Here is an 18,599-nt window from a genome sequence, read left to right on the forward strand (position 1 = left end):
CAGACGACGCTGACTTCAGAGCTACCTAGCGGCACCTACTGGAAAATGAATGTATAGAGTCGAGTCTCGAAGCGAGCACACAACTTCAAGGTTTTTGTGTGTGAACTCAAAGTTAGTCAGTGTGTGTGTGTGTGTTAAATGTTGAAATGAATCTAATATTAGAATGCAGATAAATATGGCGCTTTTGAAATAGTGCCTTATTTACCCGCAATTGTGTGTTGATTGGGACCAAACACTAAGGACCAAGACCTTGTTTTCTTCTTTGGAAGACCTGTCATGATGTGGGGAGTTGGGTGATGGGAGTTGGCACTTTGAAAATTGTGTGTGCGGGTGATTAATATCACAAGAAGAAATATCGCTGTCGTTCGGTCTTGTGGTTTTGGTGTGTTACCGTGCCTTGTACGTGTCAGGGTGAACTGTAGGCTCGGTCGTCACCGAGTGACTAAATTTTCGTATTTCACCCATTTTTATTCTACAATAGACGACACAAAAACCGTTTTCGTTCGAAATACAAGCCGTTGTTTACCTTCTTCTCTTGGAAATGCAATGTCGAAAAGAACAAGAATGAATGTTTAGTTGACATAGAAGCTAGACCTTTTCATGTTAGTGACTGGAAAGAAGAAAACAACAATAAGCAACAGTGACACCATGGAAGCTATCACAGATCAGGATAGAAGGTCTCGTCTCCTCAAACTGGAGGAGAGAGTCTTCAATCCAAGGGACATTCTTAATGCAGACTGCCTTCTTGTAAGTTTTACATAATGTCTTTCTTACCTATTTTTCTGTTGTGTGGTTTTTAAGTGGTGCTTGTGTTTTCTCACAGGATGCTGTGCAATCGATGGTGTATGACAGTGATCATCCAACCATAAAGCGCATGAAAAACATAGAGGCTTTCATCAACCGCTGTAAGCCTCCATTGTGATGAAGTGCCTTTGAAACATCAAACTAAATTACAATTACTTTTACAGATGCCAAAGTTGCAGATGAGATAAGCAGATTGAGAGTAAAAGTGGATGATTTTTTAGTCATCAAAGTCATAGGAAGGGGAGCGTTTGGTCAAGTCCAATTAGTAAGACATAAATCAACCAAGAAAGTTTATGCTATGAAACTTCTTAGCAAATTTGAAATGGTAATGAAACAGTTTAAGCAATTTTTAATTACCCTACTTCAAATTCCAACTGATCCCATTTTTAGATCAAAAGATCAGATTCAGCATTCTTCTGGGAAGAGCGGGACATTATGGCCCATGCCAATTCCGAGTGGATAGTAAGACTTCACTTTGCCTTCCAAGATACAAAATATCTTTATATGGTTATGGACTACATGCCAGGTAGGTTCATCTAGTATTTTTTTTTTTTTATGGTCCGTAAAAACCACCTGCTGAGCTCGTATTCTCATCTGCTTTGATTACCAGGCGGTGATTTGGTGAATCTCATGTCGAATTACGATGTTCCCGAAAAGTGGGCAAAGTTTTACTGTGCCGAAGTGGTTCTAGCCTTGGAGGCTATTCATAACATGGGTTTCGTTCATCGAGACGTCAAACCAGACAACATGCTGCTGGATGCTTTAGGCCACTTGAAGCTAGCTGATTTTGGCACTTGCATGAAAATGGACGAGGTACTTCAAACAGTGTCTTACACTACAATACTTCAGATGTGCAAACTCTTGTAATCCTTAGGATGGGCTCGTCCGATCAGACACTGCCGTGGGTACACCAGACTACATTTCGCCTGAAGTCCTCAAGTCACAAGGAGGAGAAGGTGACATTGACCGCGAAAACACAAAAATGACTTTTAGTTAATATTTACTGTTCATCATAAATATAGGATTGTACGGGCGAGAATGCGACTGGTGGTCTGTTGGGGTATTCCTTTACGAAATGTTGGTAGGAGACACGCCTTTCTATGCCGAGAGTTTAGTGGGGACCTATGGCAAGATTATGGATCATAAAAATTCCCTTTCGTTCCCCGATGACGTTGAAATCAGTTCAGCCGCTAAAAGCTTGATCTGTTCTTTCCTAACTGACAGGTATTGCTTTAGAATATACTGTTCTGAATTCATTTTTCTTTAAATATTTTGTTTATTGTGTGTGTGCAGGACGCAGCGCTTAGGGCGTAATGGCGTTGAAGAAATCCGCCATCATCAATTTTTCGTCCATGACCAGTGGACCTTTGATACTATACGAGACTGTACGATTTGCATAGCACCGTATAAAATATTTAATCTTTTAATGGAAACAATCGATTTTTCTCCTACAGGTGTCCCCCCGGTGGTACCGGATCTGAGTGGCGATGACGACACAAGCAATTTTGATGACGTTGAAAATGACGACGCCCCAGAAGAAAATTTCCCTGTTCCTAAGGCATTTGCTGGCAATCACTTGCCTTTTGTTGGGTTTACGTATTCGAAAGATTATCAGTAAGTCTACCTTGTTTATCGAGTTAATTGACAGCTTAAATGATAACGTTTTATTTTTTTTTCTTCTTTAGACTACTCACGGGAGGTTTAACGCAAGCGAGCACCAACGGTGGAATAGATCGTGTTGATCGGGTACATTCAAGTCTAATAGGATTTCCCGGTATCCTTACTGATAGAAGTCTTATATAATCTGTTTACAGGGAGCAGTGGGTAGAGATACTGGGGCTCAGCGCAAAGTACTTGACTTGGAGGAGATTGTGAACAAAGAAAAACGTCAGATCGCCGAATTGGAGCACAAGTACACGTTGACGCTACATCAGCTAGATCTAGCCACAACTCGAGAGGAGCAGTTGCGTAACGAAAGTTGCGAACTGGAACGGAATCTTGCCTTGATCAAGCACGAGCTTAAAGAAGTAATTTTTTAATATAAAATTCCTCTTTGAACTTTTCTATATAGTCATCGATTGTATCTACAGGCACAACGGCGATCGGAAAATGATACAGAAAACCGAAAAAAGCTGGAACAGAATATCGCTGAGCTCAAACGGAAATTGGATGAAGAGCAGAGTCGCCGAACACGCGATCAAAGCAATTCACAGGCGGTTGCCGAACGTATCAGCTCACTTGAAAAACAGGTGATTTTTATTTATATACATTTTGAAGCGAAAAATATTAACTGTTTGGATATGTATTTGCAGTTGATGGAAGCCAATGAAAAGCTGAAACAAGAGACCGATAGCCATAATAAAACCAAGAAACAAAATGCGGAATTCGCCATGGGAGCTGCTGGTCGAGAGCACACCTTACTAGAACTGCAAGATAAGGTGGCGGTGTTACAACGTGCTCGAGATGCACTGGAAGCTGAGTCTGCTGCCCTTCAGGTAAACGATACTAAACTTTCCTGTAGAAATAGAAAGAAGAGTTACAATATTTTGTCAAATATCTAGGCTCAATTAGACCAAGAGAGAGCTTCTAGACAGCAAGAAGCTGATCGTCAACAAGAGATGGAAACTAGACGCCAGGCTTTGATAACTGAGCTGGATCGAACCAAAGAGCGCCAGGCAAACAATCTTGCCGAGAACAAACGTCTGTCTGAGCGGATCGTTGAAATGGAGAAACGCTCTGCATCACTTGAACTCGAACTCAATGCTATGACTTCCAAATATGAACGAGAGAAACGTGCTCATCAGGAAACGGAGCAAAGCCGTTCAGGGAACCAAGAGGAAGCCAGTGCTGAAGTGGTTAAAACTCTGCAACTAAAGTTGCAAGAAGAGAAGGCATCGCGACAAAAAGCGGAAAACCAGTGGCAAGAACGTGAACGTCAGATTTCAATGCTTTCGGTAGACTATCGCCAAATCCAACAGCAGCTGAATAAACTAGAAGGAGATCATCGGCAGGTACAGTCAACATTTGTGAATGTTTTATCGATTTGAATTATGTAAGGTGACATTTTTCTTTTTCTTTTTGGAATCTTTTAGGAAGTTGACAAAACTAAAGGTCTCATCCTACAACTTGAGCAAGAGTCTCAGAAAAGGTCACTTCTACAGAACGACCAGAGCGTTCTGTCCGCCGAAATGGCCGTCCTACGTAGTCGTGAGCGCCAGCTACAACGTGAGCTGGAGGCGGCTCGTGACGTGGCCAGGAGTTTGGAGGAAGAACTACATAAATTGCGAACCATCAAGTCCGTTGATGATTTGCAGATGCGGGAACTCCAAGATCAGTTGGAAGCCGAGCAATATTTCTCGACATTGTACAAGACGCAAGTGACGGAGCTGCGCGAGGAGGCGGACGAAAAGACCAAGCAAGTTGGTGAATTAGAAGACGAACGAGCAAGCATCACCCATCAACTCCAGCTATCACTTGCTCGGGCGGATTCTGAAGCCCTAGCGAGAGCAATTGCCGAGGAGACGGTGGCAGAAATGGAGAAGGAAAAGACCATGAAAGAATTGGAAATCAAAGGTATGCAGAATAGTAGGATTTCAATAGAATTAGTGACTAATGTACTGTAATTTATATGTGCAGATTTAGTGGCTAGACATCGAGCTGAAATCATCAACAAAGAAGTAGCGCTCAACAGTCTGCGAGAAAGAGAGAATGAATTGAAAAAGACGTTCGACCTAGTCACGCAGGAGAACCAAGATCTTGGTGCGAAATTGAAAAGCGCACAGGAGGAGCTGGCACAGGCATCCACGGCTTCTGTGGATGAGGTAGAGCGGTTGCGGGTGAAGCTAAAGCAGGAGCAGCTGCTTAAGATGCAAGCTGTCAACAAACTGGCCGAAATCATGAACCGTAGGGACATGAATCCTATTGGCCGCAATCCTAAGAAGAATGCAGGTGGCGGGGCTGATTTGCGACGCAAGGAGAAAGAATGTCGTAAGCTTCAACAAGAGCTCGCCCAGGAAAGGGAGAAGTACAATCAAGTGGTGGCCAAATCGCAGAAAGAAACACAGGTATTTTATTTGGTTTTCGTGATTTAATTTGGATTCTTCTCGACTAAGATTTGTTTTCTTCTGTTTAGGACCTGCAATCGTTGCTTTATGAAGAGAACCAGCTTCGGATCAAGTTGCAGATGGAGGTTGACAGCAAAGATTCCGAAATTGAGCAACTGTCGCAGAAGTTGGCATCGGCATCAGCCGATACCGTCTCCAACATAAGCAGTGAATCGGAAGAAGGAGTTCAGGCAAGTTAAATTCATCATTGGAAAATAATTGTTCGAATTAAATTAACTCGCAATTGTTTTTAGGATTCTTGGTTGGAAGGTTGGCTTTTTGTTCCTTCGAAGCAGAATATCCGACGCCACGGTTGGCGGAAGCAGTACGTTGTCGTCTCGTCCAAGAAAATCTTCTTTTACAATTCGGAGAGTGACAAACAAAACGCCGATCCTGTCCTTATCCTAGACCTGAACAAAGTTTTCCATGTTCGGTCTGTTACTCAGGGCGATGTGATTCGCGCTGATGCCAAAGAGATCCCTCGTATTTTGCAAATTCTCTACGCCGGTGAAGGTAAGGATCGGATTTTTCGATTGGATTTCTTTCACCTTAAATTGCAGTCAGCTAATGTTTATTGTTTCCCTTGTTCCAGGTGAATCTCGCAAGCCAGACGAGAGCACCCCGCCACCGGATTTAGTCGGTCGCGAAGAAAAACCTGGAACTGTTAACCACAAAGGTCACGAACTTGTGGCTATCAGTTTCCACATGCCAACCACTTGTGAAGTGTGTTCAAAACCTTTGTGGCACATGTTCCGACCCCCGCCGGCCCTCGAGTGCCGCCGATGTCGCATCAAAGGTATTAAAATAATGACCAGTCTGATGCCAACGGACAATAACGAATTGCTTCAACATCAATTTCCCAGTTCACAAAGAACATCTGGATAAGCGCGAGGAGATCATTGCTCCCTGCAAAGTCCACTACGATCCTAATACGGCCAAAGAGATGCTGTTGCTAGCAGGGACTTTAGAGGAGCAGCAGCAGTGGATATCACGGCTGTCGAAAAAGATTCAGAAATTCGGCTACAAGGCCAATTCGGCCGCAATGGGCGGTGCTGAGGGAGCACGCGTCTCTCCCAGGTAAGAGAGAAACCGCAATTCAACGCGTGTGTGGTGTATTATTTTATTAATTTCTTCTTCCTCCTTTGCGGTTAACACAGGGAATCGACTCGATCGGCTTACCGTCCTTACGTACAGCAAAGATCGGCTACTTTGCCGCCAAACAGCATTCAGCCGGGAGTGCGCAACAGCAAATGAAGGCCTTTCAGAGGTTGCCAATCACTTTTTTCGTACATGGTACACCTTTTCTACTATACAGCAGGTGTTGAAGAATGATTTTTCATTGTTGTTTTTTGCCTAGTAATAAGTGTCTGTAGTTCTTTTTTTTTTTCTTTCTTTCGTTTCTACCCAAGTGACACGTTCAAACGTTGATCCCGCAGATATACCGTCAAATATCCCTGTGGCGCCTTTATCTTTACTATGTAGCAAAACAACCTTTTCACGATCCACCTTCAATTTTTTTTTTCCTTGTTGTCCATTTTTCCGTCTTCGTATTGTGCCAACTTATTGCATCCTCTCCTCTACACTGCCTTACCCCCTATTTTTTCCCCACTTCCCGTTGTAGTGTTTTACGAAATTTCCCCTCCCATTTCCTGTTGAACGATTATTTATTCTAGATTCCTTTTGTTTCCTTTTTTTTTTGTTCCACCAAAGGCCCGACATGCGACACACACAAGTGACCTTCAATGTTGTCTTCAACCCACCTCTTCACACTGTTTTTATTTTGAATCTTGAAACAGTTATATTTGTCTTGGGCATCCCCCCATCACTACCTAAATGGAATGCATGGTGCATATGTAATTACGCAGAAAATAACAGGACGTAGGAGGAGAGAGATAAAGGGACTGTGAAAGATTTAGATGGAAGGAAAACGTGACGTTACGCCGGGAGTTTTTGTTTCAGATGAGTTGTTGAGCCCTCCCTTTGATGCGACAGTTGCGTCATTTACATTCCTGATTCGCCTACGCATGTGTGTATGTGAGTGCTGTGTGAAGGAGCTTGGCCATTTGTTGGTTTGAAAAGAAATGGGAAAAAGAAAGTAGAGCACCGATTTAATAATATAGTCATTGGGAGGGGACACAACGAAGAAGTTAGGGATGGGCAGTAATACAAAATGGATGCTAAAAAAAGTTACAACGACAAGACGAAAAAAAAAATTGTGCCTTCTTTGTATTTGCGTATTGAATTGCCTTGAATTGTTTATTACTTTATTCTTCCTTTCCACTATTGATTTTTGTTGTGTCCGTCGAAAGGGAAATCGAGCTTTTTTTTTTGTTTCCGTGCTTATAATAATTCGGGCTGATTGGGCAATTCAATCACACACGTTTCAATCTAACCCCCCGCCACTTGTTTTTTAAATTACATTCGGTGGGGTTTATTCCTTGGAAAACAATTCAACAAAAACATTTGATGGGACAGCCCCTCATTGCCTTTATTACGACGCTGGTCGCGCTATGAAGCTGTTTTTTTAAACTAACCTTTTTTAAATCGTTCAACCTGAGTTGGTGGCAAACAAAAGAGACTAGAACGGAAACAATTGCTTTTTCCTCAATCCCAAATCTTAAAACAAAACAACAAAAAAACCACACAAAAAAAAGAAACGCCTCTTGATCCCTTTTCCCCCCCAAAGCCATGATTTGTATCCTCATCTTCTATAGATAAAAATCTTGAAAAACAACAATTTTCACGTGCAACACACTTAAAGATGTGAGTGTACAGAATGAATTGAATTGCTCTCGTGTGTTTGTGTAATATAACTTTTGATTTCTAAATTTCAAATTGATTGCCTTGCTCACGTGTTTTTATTTTTCCCGGAAAGTTCTAATTTATATGTTAATTATTTATTAATTCTTATTTTTTGTACTAAAAAAAAGACGATGGTTTGAATGAAAGATTTTCCTCATTAACGAAAGAGAATTAACGAAAGAGAAATTTGAAAAAAAAAACTAACGTAATGCTAACCACTAGCGCTAGATGGTGTGGCGGTTATCGAAAGAGGGCAGTTAAAACTTAAAAGGCCCGAGTGAGACAGCCACATGGTGTGAGTCGGCTAGGCTGCCGTATTTGACGACCGGCAAATTAATAATTCGCATGGATTTTGTCTTCATTTAGGGTAAGCTTGTTTTCCAGATCTTTCGTGACGTTGTGACGCATTTTGTGCAATTGATCCTGGTAGAGGAAAGTGCAGTGTAAGATATTTTAAGACGCAAATATGTGAGTGAGGGTTTCGAGTCCCAACGTGGTCTGCACATCGGCCATTACACCTTCTGAGGAAACCACGTGATTCACGTGACTCACGTATGAGACGAAGGGAAAATATCGTCTCGCCGAGAAATTGAATTGATGCCGTTCATGGCCGTTTGTTTGCCTTCAGATTTGTTTATCGCCGCGTTGAGTCACTGATATTGAAATTTACCAATTTTGGTGTCGAGAGATTCAGCAGCAGCAGCTGTACTTGACGTCGAGAAATGACATTCGACCAGCAGACAGTATTACTGGGAAATCACGAAAACGTCATGGTAGTAGTAGTTTATTCTTTAAATTAGTATTATTACCACCAACTCGGAAAAGATTTTCTTTTAAATGATTCCATTAGCCTGTTAGCAGTCCCTTATCCTTTTATTATTTCTTTCTTTACAACTTGGCGTGTGCCAGCCATTAGCTGTTGAAGCTCGGTAGGGGGGGGGGGGGTGGAGAACCGAATGTTACGAGTGCCATCGACATCGTAGTGCACTTAATCGATGAGCTCTTACATCTCTACCGAGCCATGCAATGCGGGTATTTGACATTTTCTGGTTCATTTAAAGCCCCTTTAAAAAAAACGGCAACCTTCGATTTCAACATAATTGATTAGATTTGAAATTCCGCCACTGTGAAGTGATTGCATGCGAGAGAGAAGAAAGTTTTTCACAAAATGGCAAAACAAGTCTTTAGAAAAGTGCAGTTGATGAACTCTTCTGGAGCAGGAAATGAGATTGTGGCACCATGGGAATATGAAGGAAGAAACTGGGAGATGGTAGGAGTAGCCTAGCTTTAACGTGACGTGTGCCTGCGTGAACCATCCACGTACGGCGCGGATGGGTCTGCGCAGTCGATTGCTGGAGATGTTGTACTGCTGGGCAGACGGAGGCGACAGTTGGCCAGCTTTAGCCGACGAGAGGAGAGGGGTGTTACATCCGCCAGCAACAGCTCTCTCTTTTTTTATAATCTCGTTTTTCATTTTCCCGGAGAACAATCGTCTAAAAGTTGGGGTCACCTTCTTGCGGCCTACATCCGAATGTTGATCTAGTTTTGTGTCGGCCATCGCTCCCTATTCCAAACGATGGCCTTAACGTGAAAGCCCCCAAAGAGAGGCAACAGGTTGCTTTTTGGAACGATTGTTTTTCTTTTTCGACGGCAACACGTGCGGTTCTTTTTCGCGATCTTTTTTGCGACGTTTAAACCATGCCGCGTGAGCTGGATCGTGTAAGTGGCGGAGTGGCTCGGCAAAATAAGCGGCCGCCACTGATCAAGACCGCCGGATGCTGTTTAATGCTCGATCCTCACTACAGCAGCAGCAACATGTATTTGGGGGATGAGGGCACTTATGTCTGTAAAGCATTCAGTCCTCGATCTTACGTCATTCAAAAGGTGTGTGCAATTGTTAAAATTCAAACAAATATTTCAACTGTGTTTGCCACACCCTTTTGTGTCTTATTGTTTGTCTCTTAATTGCTCTCGGGATTTTTCTATCTGCGATGTGGGCAAGAAGATCCCGTTGCGGGGGTGTTGTGTGAAAGAAGAGAGAAAAGGCCGATCAATACACGTCGTTGCCGGAGTGGAAGCTTTTGGGTGGGCGGATACGTTCGATCGAGAGAGGGTGTGCAACAGGAATTCCCCATTTTGTTTTATTCTCCATTTCTTTTTTTTTCTCCGTTTATATTTTTTCTGGCGCCTTCCAAGACTCCGGATGGATGAATGGATGGAAAGGGGGGGGGGGGCAGTAGCGGCCGAGCAGAAGGCTAGCTTAAGGGAGATAGGCATTGAAGCTCTCTGACGTCAGCAGAGACCCACGTCATTCCTGCGATACCATTGATCGGTCACATCCCTTCATTTTCTATTTTTTTTTTAAATCCTTTTTTTCAATGACATTTTCTCTGTATTGTTTAAACTGTTGTTGGGTTAGATCTTGACAACGGTATGTGTGCATGCATCTATTATTTGTATGATTGCCCATGGGGTATTATTTAATGATTGATGGACCAATCTCCGAACGAGAGTGGGTAGACTCGAATCGATCACCAAACTCGGGAGCAAGTTGTGTGTACGTGTCCAGCTGCATAGTGGATGATGATTTTTTAATGTTTTCATCATATTCTGAAATTGTTTCGGTTTAGGTTGGACCATCTTCGACATCACCTCCGCCACCTTTGACCGCAGCGGTAGCTTCTCTCAATCCAGAAGCGGTCGTTTTTGAAAGCCACAGTTTGACTAGACAAATAATTGACACGACGGACAGTATTGTCATTGACCACCAGACAGCAGTGACCCGTTCCTCGGCAAAAGGTTATTTCCCGTTATCCAGTTTTTTTTCTTTTTTCTTTCTAGTTGTTGTCGGTTTTCATGGGGGGAAAAAGAAAAATAAGAAGAATACGCAATGAGACTAAAAAAGGAATCGTTCGACTGGAACAGTGGCGGTGAGATCCCTCTAGCGTGAAGGTTTTCACCTGGTTGCTCTTGACTTGAATTTATTTTCCTGCCCTTTGAATCGTCTTCGAAAACAACGCAAACTCCAGAATAAAACAACGAACAAAAATTTCCATTTTTCATAATTCAAATATTTTCAGAGCTCTGTTATTTATCGAGCTTTTAAACACACAAAAACCCAAGTTAACATCTAGTCTCGGATCGATTTTCCAAAGTCACGCGGTTCACATGGCTAAGTATCGATAGTTTGTAGTTATCGATGAAGACGAGTACTATCGAGCGATTTTCAACGGCCATTTTCTTTCCAACCATTTTCCCTTCCCCCGGCCTCTCGTGTAGCCTCCCCGTGTAGCCTGGCTTTTTCGAGAAGCTAACGAAAAAGAGGCGAAGGAGGAGAGCCCAAATTTTAGCCGGTACTTTTTTTTTGAAACTCGGTCTCCGAAGATTCAAAGGTATTATTAGACAATTTGTTACGGGTTAAGAAGTTTCCATAATTTTTATTATATCACTCGACTATTCGGGCTAGTTAAAGAAAAAAAATTGGTTATAAATGTGCCTGACCACGATCTAACACACTGCAAAAACGAGACAAAACGAACAAAAATACTCGTTGTGAATATTGGTTAACTTGACTAACTATTGCTTTTTGAGAGTCTGTACACTATTTTGTGTTTTGACAGAAATTTTGGTTTAAAGTTAGTTGTAACATCAATTTGTGTTACCTAATTTTGCAACGAGGGCTCCGGCCATTCGTTCCACTTAATTTCAGCAACGTTGGTTACTTATTTATGGTTAATTTTGTATGATTTGATCATTTTTTGTTGTTTTATATTGTTTTTCATGAAATTCTGACAAGTTTGTTTGGTTTATTCACAGAAAATACATTGGTGAATGGGGAAGCAGTCATGCCTGCACCAGTGGCTCTCTCCGTGGAACCTTTGCCTGCTATAGACTCATCATCAGACATGCTGAGGTAACTTTGTTCCTTAAACATTTCTTTGTTGTTGTTGTCTAGTTGATTACCTTCAAGGTTCTTTATGTTACCTGTTATGCTGTCAAATTGGCTGTGCAGGCGTCAAAGAGAACCGATATCACATTCCAGCCATTGATTAATATGACATTTGGCATAGCGGGACTTTCATAGGTCCTTATTGGCTTGGTGTTTTTAAACAGTAGCACAGTGTTTTTGCTTCTTCAATCTTTCTTTTGTGTTTGTTTGACTTGAGTTTCTAATTTTTCTGTTTCATTCACAGCCCCAGCCCAGTGACTGTGTCTCTCGTTCAAGACACCACCAAGACAATGATGAATGGTGATCAGCTGCAGTCCAAAGAGGGGGAGAGTGGTTCGGTCCTGAATGAATCAGTAGTGGCTATGAGTGAGAATGTGAACAATACTTCTGCGACATCTCCTGGTGGAGAGGTTCCAGTTGACAGGCTTAAGCATGCTTTGGCTGCCCAACTGGAGTATTATTTTTCTAGGGAAAACTTGGCTAATGATGCTTATCTGGTATCTCAAATGGATGGGGACCAATATGTTCCCATCTGGACTGTGGCTAATTTCAATCAGATCAAGAAATTGACAACCGATATTAAGCTCATCACTGAGGTGTTAAAGGAATCACCAAATGTCCAGGCAAGTTATCAATATTTAAGATTGTGGGTCTGTCTTATCACCCGTTGGCTAATCTTCTCTGTATGATAATAGGTTGATGATGAAGAGATGCGCGTGCGACCTAGCCACAAGCGTTGTATCGTGATTCTACGAGAAATCGATGGTTCCACGCCGGTCGACGAAGTCCGTGCGATATTCGCCGACGAGTCTCTGCCAAAGATACTATCTTGCGAGTTTGCTCACAATAATGTTTGGTACATCACGTTTGAGTCGGACGACGACGCCCAGCGAGCATACCACTACGTTCGAGATAACGTCAAAGAATACAAGGTACGACTTGATTAGCTAATGGTTTAACTGAGTCACACAGGGCTTCATTGGTTTTTTGTTGCTGATGCCAAACACTCATTCGATTAGACTCTTAAGATCAATAAAATTCCATCTTTGACGTTTCCCTTTGTTCTTGTATTTGCAGGGGCATCCAATCAATGCACGCATCAAGGCCAAACCCGCGATGAATCGGTTCTTTAGCTTGCCCGGTGCAGTAAACAATGGAATGCCTGGCGTGCCTCCTGGCATGGGAATCGTCCCGCCGTCAGCCGTTCCTCTCCCCGTCCCCGTGATCCTGGCCACTGCTACGGGAGCTCCTTTACCGGTGGCTGTCGCACCAGTGCCTACCAACGCTGTCCCTTTGGTGGCCGCAACCGGTGCGGCTCCGTCGCTCAAGAACGGATATCCAAATGTCACCGCCGTGGCAAGTGGGACTCCGCCACCGCACGAAGGTGCGGTCGCTGTTGTCAATCCTTCAACAAACCAACAGCAACAGCAGCAGCAGCCCCACATGCAGCCACATCATCAGCCGCAGCCAAGATTTCTTTATGCAGCACCCCCCGCTCCTGGATCGCCGTATGGGGCACAACCTCAGCTTCAGTTGTACGCTTTCCACCATCCCAGTTCGTTTTACACGCCAACTGTCCTACAGGTAAAAGTCACATCATTTTTCTTGTCATCTTTCGGTTTTTATTCATCATTTTGTTGCATTGTAGGCGTGGCCTTCTCCTAATGCCGGTGGTTCGTCGCTGTTTGATTTGGCACCGGTATTCGCCATGAATGGCCTGTCTCCCCAGGCGACGTTTAAACCATCGCCCAACCCGCGCTACCCGGGTAGTATGGGCGGTCGAGGTCGAGGGGCTCACCGTCGAAACCCATCGACTCATTCGAATGCGAACAACCACAGCGAAACGGGAGCTTCGGCACATTCGCCCGCATTTAGCCATCAGCAGCAAGCAGGCAGCGGCTCGGTTGCTCCGGCTGGCGGTCCTGCAACGGCTGCCAGCAACAACAGCAACAGTGCGAATGGCGTTTCACTGAGTAATGGGCCATCTGCTGCGCCCCTTCCGTCCAAGAACAGCAGCTCTCCTCAGGCAGGGACGACGAGTGTGTCAACGTCCTCGACGTCGACGACTACCAACACTGGCGGAAGCAGTGGACGTGATAGCAAGGAAGCGAGCACTAGTCATCTTCCGCTTCAGAAGCAGGCGACTGATGGCGCTCCTGCAGCTGTCGGAGCAGGGTACGGCCCTGCTTCCGGCGAAGAAAGGCGACATCATCACGAAGCCAACAACGAAAGAAACTTTGGTCAGTCAAACTTTGCCGCTGGTTATTAAACAAAGGAGAAATGTTTTCATTCATTTCTATTGATAAATTTTGTAGGAGGAGACCGCAGTGAGAGGCAACCGTATGGGTTTGGTGGAAGAGGTCGCGGTCGGCCCAGAGGTATGAATGTACACCAACAACATTTGATCTAAAAAATACCTAATTTTTCGTGTGAATTGCAGGTGATAGAGGGAGTAGAGGTGGATACTCTTCCTATTATCGAGGCGCATCGAACGGTTCATACCGTGGCGGTGGGGGAGGTGGAAATGGCGGGGATCGTGAACGACACGATCGCGATTCACGTCACGGGAGCTTTGGTTCCTCTGTCGGTAGCGGTGGAGGAAGTTACCAATCCCGTGTAAACGGACCTCATCAGCATCATCATCACCATCATGGCAATGGTAACAGCAGTACGACAAGCCCGGCTCCCGATTTTGATCTTCAGGCAGTCTCTTCGTTTCCACCTTTACCCGGACTGGAAGCTGGAGTTGCCACTGGAGCCGCTCTTGCTGCCTCAAACAACTCTGCCGGTAAGTTATTTGGTTTCGTTTTTGCTTTCTTTCTCAGAAATCATCTTTTGACATTTGATACTGATATCTGTGGGTGTCTCGTAGGTGGCAGTGTAGTGAACTCCGACGCACCACCTAAAGTGGAGGAGAACAGTACACCGGAATGCGTAACTCTTGTAGGAGGAGGAGGTGGTGGAGGACACGGCGGCGGAGCAAGTGGAGCTTGGGGCGAAAGTAAATTGTCGGATGTAGTGAAGGGAGTGGCCAAGCCGAAAAGTGGCTCAAATAACGGGCATGGTCCAAAACACCTATTAAATGGCCCCGCTTTGATTCCGAGCGGTGGGAATAGCAGCAGTGCAGCTGCAGCAGCCAGTAATTCTGCAGCTTCCGTGGTGACGCAATCGGGGGCACCAATGGCGGGCACTACCAAGGCAACTTCAGTCGAGAGCCAGCCAACTCCATTGCCTAACGGTGATCTCGCACAGTCCACTCTTGCCCTCACGCCACCTACGTCACCGGGGAAAAAGGAAAAGCCATTTTCGGGCTCAACTGTCCAACAAGCCAATACTTCGAAGCCGGCCAAAGCGCAAACTCAACAACAGCTCACACACCATCAGCAACAACTAAAACAACATCCAACAACTGGAGTGCCTTCCGGTACATCTGAAATGACACCAGTTAAAGCAGCTGTCGCCCCCGTTCCTCCACCCGGTGTTTCTTACGCCAAGATGGCTGAACAGAACAAGGATCGATTGGAACAAATGGCTCGCGAAGTCAAGGAGCGTGAGCTGGAGCAGGAACGTGAAAGGAGGAGGGTTGCCCAAACGAGTAAATTGATTAATTCATTTTGCCCTCTTTTTTTGTTGTTTTGTTTTGTTATTGATTACTTTTATCTGATTGCTTTCTTGCTTTGGTTTCCTTAGAATTGGCAGCTAATCAGGGTAAAACGGGCTCGCGGCCGGGTTTGCCAGGTCAAACACCCGGCGCTACAGCCCCGTCAACAAACTCTTCTAGCCAGGGACCAGCAACTGTCCAGCAGCAGCAACACCAGCACCAACATCAATATCGCAACGACAGGCGTAAAGATAAGCAGGCTCACCACGTCAATAATATGGGCAGCGACATTGAGGTTGGTGGTTCACGTGACCGCTCCAAGTCTCCTTGAAAAGGTTAATTAATATGCGACGGCGAAGAAAAGAGTGTGAAGGGAATAATTGGGTCGGACTTTTGTTACAATTTCGAAAATGCATCTGCCTACACACAACAACTTGTATTTTTGCCACCAACCGCCCTCCATCTCTACCGTTCTCTCTCTCTCTCTCTGTGTGTATGTCTGGTGTGTCGTGGGCGAAAAGAAAGAGATGGAAGAAAGGAGGAGGCAAACAAAACAGTTTGGTTGAACCCCAATGTGTGTCGGTGCTTGTTTCACCATCGTAGAAAATGAGAACACTCTCGGGACAGTGGACGAATTTATCCGGTAGATCCATTTAGGACTTCAAAAATTTCTTTTCTTCATTTTGATCGTCATTCTTTGCATTAGGAATCATGATTTATCACACTGATTTATCATTATTTAGGAAAAAAAACGAACCGTTTCAATCGCTCGATTAATCCCTTCTCCGCTACCACCAACACCACCGTCAACAACAACCATATCTTCACGCGTGTAGGGAGAGCTCTTTTCTTCTCATGGGGAATAGGGAATTGAATCGTTCAATTGGTTGCTCATCTCGCCAACGGGGGTCGAACTTGTTGCAAGATTCTTCTTCCCCCCCCCCCCCCTTTCACATACACATTTACGCCACACGGTTATATCATGTTTTCTGACCTTTGTGTAATTTTTGTTTCAAATTTCTCCTTTTGCTGCCCCATTCTTTGACTTGGACCTTGTTGGGAAAATTTTTTTGTTTCTGAAAAAAAAACTAGCGCATCGTGTGGTGTAGTTTTGGGTAAAGTTGTGAATGTTTATAAAAAAAAAGTCAACGCCAAAAATTGGCAAGAAGAATGGGGGAAAACGTAACAAACAGAAAAGAAAAAATTATCTGTATTTGGAAATAGAGAAAGACGTGTAGTGCAATGGATTTTGCCAGCGTTTTGGGGAGGGAGGGAAAGTCCCGGGATAGGCGAAGAAGAAAGTAATTGGGGTTTTTTTTCCTTTTTTTAGTCTTTTGTTGATGCTTCAAAAAAATGTAGGCTAGGGACGAAAAATGTTGACAGAAATGAGACGAATTAATTGAAGGAAGAAAAAATACTAGACACACGTTTATAGTCGATTTTGATTCTCTTACGAAAACAAAAACTTTTTTTTTTTAGTCTTTTGTCGTAGGTGTTGGATAAATAACGTTCTCTTCATTTCTGGCCCCTTCGCTGGCTAATTCATTTTGTCCTCATCAAATGATAATTCTGTCTTTCGATTTTTGTTTATTGGTATATGCGCCGCCGCCACCTACTCTCCTCTCGATTCCCCCGCCTTTATTTTTCAGTGAAGGAACTTGGAAAAAAAAAGGTTTCGGTAGTGACTAGAATCTAGGGAATGAAGAAGGGTGCTAATGTTGTTTTTCTCCTCTTCATTGTCTGGTTTACACAGCGCTACGCCATCAGTTCATCATTTTTTTCTTTGATTCCCCACCTCACCCTCAACACATCTCCTTATCCCTCCAACTATGGCTTTTCGTGTTTCATTTTCCGAATTTATTGGAGGTGAAATGATTTTTTTTTTCCAACGACACCACCCGAAACAGTTCGTTTCCCCCGATTCTAAAAAAAAAAAAGTTAATAAAAAAACAATTTTTTCTTGTCCCGTGTATCGTTCAATGAATTGAACACACGCAAAAAAATTGTCCACCGCTTCATTTTTTGCTCCTAGAAAACCTCCACCAGCCTATCAAAAAAAAATTTAAATAGTGTGTTCCAGTCAACGAGTACGAGGAATTAATTTTTTTTTTTAACGGGGTTGTGTCCATTAGCTGTCCACTTTTTTTATTATTATTATTAATTAATTAATTAATTTTGTGTATCGTCTGGCCGAATGTTTACATCCTTTGATTTTCTTTTGCTCTGGCTCGTCATCATCATCCCTCAATTTTGATGTGTGCGTGTGTGATTTATCTCTCGCAAAATGGATTGTGCCTTACTGCCTTTTCTGGTTTTTTCTCTTTATTATTATTTTTTCCCTCCCACTTTTCCCATCCGTCTGTTTCTGTTTTTCCTCCCTTCTATAATTAATTACCACATCAGTCTTTTTGCCCGTGTCGTGTTGTGTTTCGCTCTCGGTCGTTCTTATATCACTTTAATCCCCTCCCCCTCTTTCCTGTATTATTATTCGGACATTCGTCTCTTGTTGTTTTGCGAATTGATGCTAATTAAGTGTTCTTACGTCAAAAGAATTTTGGGTGGGGTTCTATTCTAAATCTTAAAAGAAATGTGTTAGGGGAGGGATAACAATTGAAAGAATCGACGCGCTGGAATTTATACTCCCACGCAACAATTTCTTTTTTTTTTTCTTTTTTGGCTTTCGTCATTTTTTTTCACGAGGAAACACACACATTCACGCAGTCTCCTATTACTATTTACTTGTCTCTACCCCCTCCTGTTTTTTTTTTCTTTCTTCTCTTATGGATCAATAGGTTTGTGGAAAAGGAGGTGGAATCGAGAAAACGATTTGAACAATTTGTTTTCTCGAGTTTCAACTCGGGAAAAGACGTTAGAGAAAAAAGCAGAAACAGCCAATCATTCAACTTTTTCTTGAGATTTCCAATTTGTTTTTCTTTTTTCGATTAAAAATCCCAAAAATAAAAATTTGAAGAAAGAAAAAGTAAAAAAAAAAAACATCAATTGCAGGGGAAAGATTCTAATGATACGATTCTATATGCTTTTTTCGTCTTTTTTACTATTACTACCCTATTACTATCATTGATAAGATTCATCTTGATTACAAAGCAAAGAAGCCTGTGTTTGTTGTAAAAGTGTGTGTAAATATTGTAGCCTGATGAAAGAGCTGTCCAACGGAGATTTGTTAGTGTACGACTCTTTGTTTTTTATTATTATTATTTTTCCTCACTCTCATTTCTCTGCAAAAAAAACAACATCAAAGAAAAGCCAACTAAAAAAAATGATGGATATAGGTTCGTGTCGTTACATACAAATGGAACAAAAAAAAAATCACCAACAAATT

General features: G+C 43.1%; 2 protein-coding genes across 7 annotated transcripts; both read left to right on the forward strand.

Annotated features, from left to right (window-relative positions):
• Nucleotides 1-35: 35 nt before the first annotated feature.
• LOC124203622 (rho-associated protein kinase 2-like) lies at nucleotides 36-7,742 on the forward strand. Of its 2 annotated transcripts, none has more exons than XR_006878567.1 (22): nucleotides 36-747; nucleotides 824-905; nucleotides 969-1,129; nucleotides 1,195-1,330; nucleotides 1,415-1,617; nucleotides 1,679-1,760; nucleotides 1,827-2,028; nucleotides 2,098-2,189; nucleotides 2,259-2,418; nucleotides 2,490-2,550; nucleotides 2,619-2,831; nucleotides 2,895-3,053; nucleotides 3,117-3,299; nucleotides 3,366-3,815; nucleotides 3,897-4,377; nucleotides 4,441-4,868; nucleotides 4,937-5,098; nucleotides 5,162-5,420; nucleotides 5,500-5,703; nucleotides 5,771-5,984; nucleotides 6,065-6,225; nucleotides 6,618-7,742. XR_006878567.1 is itself a non-coding variant. In XM_046600327.1 (22 exons), exons 1-21 carry the CDS (start codon nucleotides 601-603, stop codon nucleotides 6,159-6,161), a joined length of 4,176 nt encoding a protein of 1,391 aa, XP_046456283.1. In that variant the 5' UTR covers nucleotides 37-600; the 3' UTR covers nucleotides 6,162-6,200; nucleotides 6,618-7,742. The 2 variants fall into 2 exon arrangements, 1 of the variants encoding a protein (XP_046456283.1); XM_046600327.1 differs by having other exon boundaries at nucleotides 37-747; nucleotides 6,065-6,200.
• Nucleotides 7,743-7,946: 204 nt separating this feature from the next.
• Nucleotides 7,947-18,451, forward strand: LOC124203625 (AT-rich interactive domain-containing protein 1A-like). 5 transcript variants are annotated; one of them, XM_046600342.1, is made up of 11 exons: nucleotides 7,947-8,076; nucleotides 10,340-10,508; nucleotides 11,526-11,622; nucleotides 11,903-12,281; nucleotides 12,354-12,590; nucleotides 12,736-13,242; nucleotides 13,307-13,898; nucleotides 13,974-14,036; nucleotides 14,099-14,446; nucleotides 14,531-15,253; nucleotides 15,349-18,451. In XM_046600342.1, exons 3-11 carry the CDS (start codon nucleotides 11,555-11,557, stop codon nucleotides 15,588-15,590), a joined length of 3,159 nt encoding a protein of 1,052 aa, XP_046456298.1. In that variant the 5' UTR covers nucleotides 7,947-8,076; nucleotides 10,340-10,508; nucleotides 11,526-11,554; the 3' UTR covers nucleotides 15,591-18,451. The 5 variants fall into 5 exon arrangements, with proteins under 5 accessions (XP_046456298.1, XP_046456299.1, XP_046456296.1 ...); XM_046600340.1 differs by lacking the exon at nucleotides 7,947-8,076 and adding an exon at nucleotides 8,157-8,482; XM_046600338.1 differs by lacking the exon at nucleotides 7,947-8,076 and adding an exon at nucleotides 9,393-9,593.
• Nucleotides 18,452-18,599: the final 148 nt, after the last annotated feature.

The sequence above is a fragment of the Daphnia pulex genome, chromosome 10 (assembly GCF_021134715.1).
Source record: "Daphnia pulex isolate KAP4 chromosome 10, ASM2113471v1".
NCBI classification, from domain to species: domain Eukaryota; kingdom Metazoa; phylum Arthropoda; class Branchiopoda; order Diplostraca; family Daphniidae; genus Daphnia; species Daphnia pulex.

Bases quoted from the DNA above. Each gene is read 5' to 3' on its own strand.
- LOC124203625 (XM_046600338.1), top strand. From the start codon at position 9,408: ATGCCGCGTGAGCTGGATCGTGTAAGTGGCGGAGTGGCTCGGCAAAAT. The intron at 13,243-13,306 runs GTAAAAGTCACA...GTTGCATTGTAG, and splicing joins ACACGCCAACTGTCCTACAG to GCGTGGCCTTCTCCTAATGC. The intron at 15,254-15,348 runs GTAAATTGATTA...TGGTTTCCTTAG, and splicing joins GAGGAGGGTTGCCCAAACGA to AATTGGCAGCTAATCAGGGT.
- LOC124203622 (XM_046600327.1), top strand. From the start codon at position 601: ATGTTAGTGACTGGAAAGAAGAAAACAACAATAAGCAACAGTGACACC. The intron at 2,551-2,618 runs GTACATTCAAGT...ATCTGTTTACAG, and splicing joins GAATAGATCGTGTTGATCGG to GGAGCAGTGGGTAGAGATAC. The intron at 3,054-3,116 runs GTGATTTTTATT...ATGTATTTGCAG, and splicing joins TCAGCTCACTTGAAAAACAG to TTGATGGAAGCCAATGAAAA.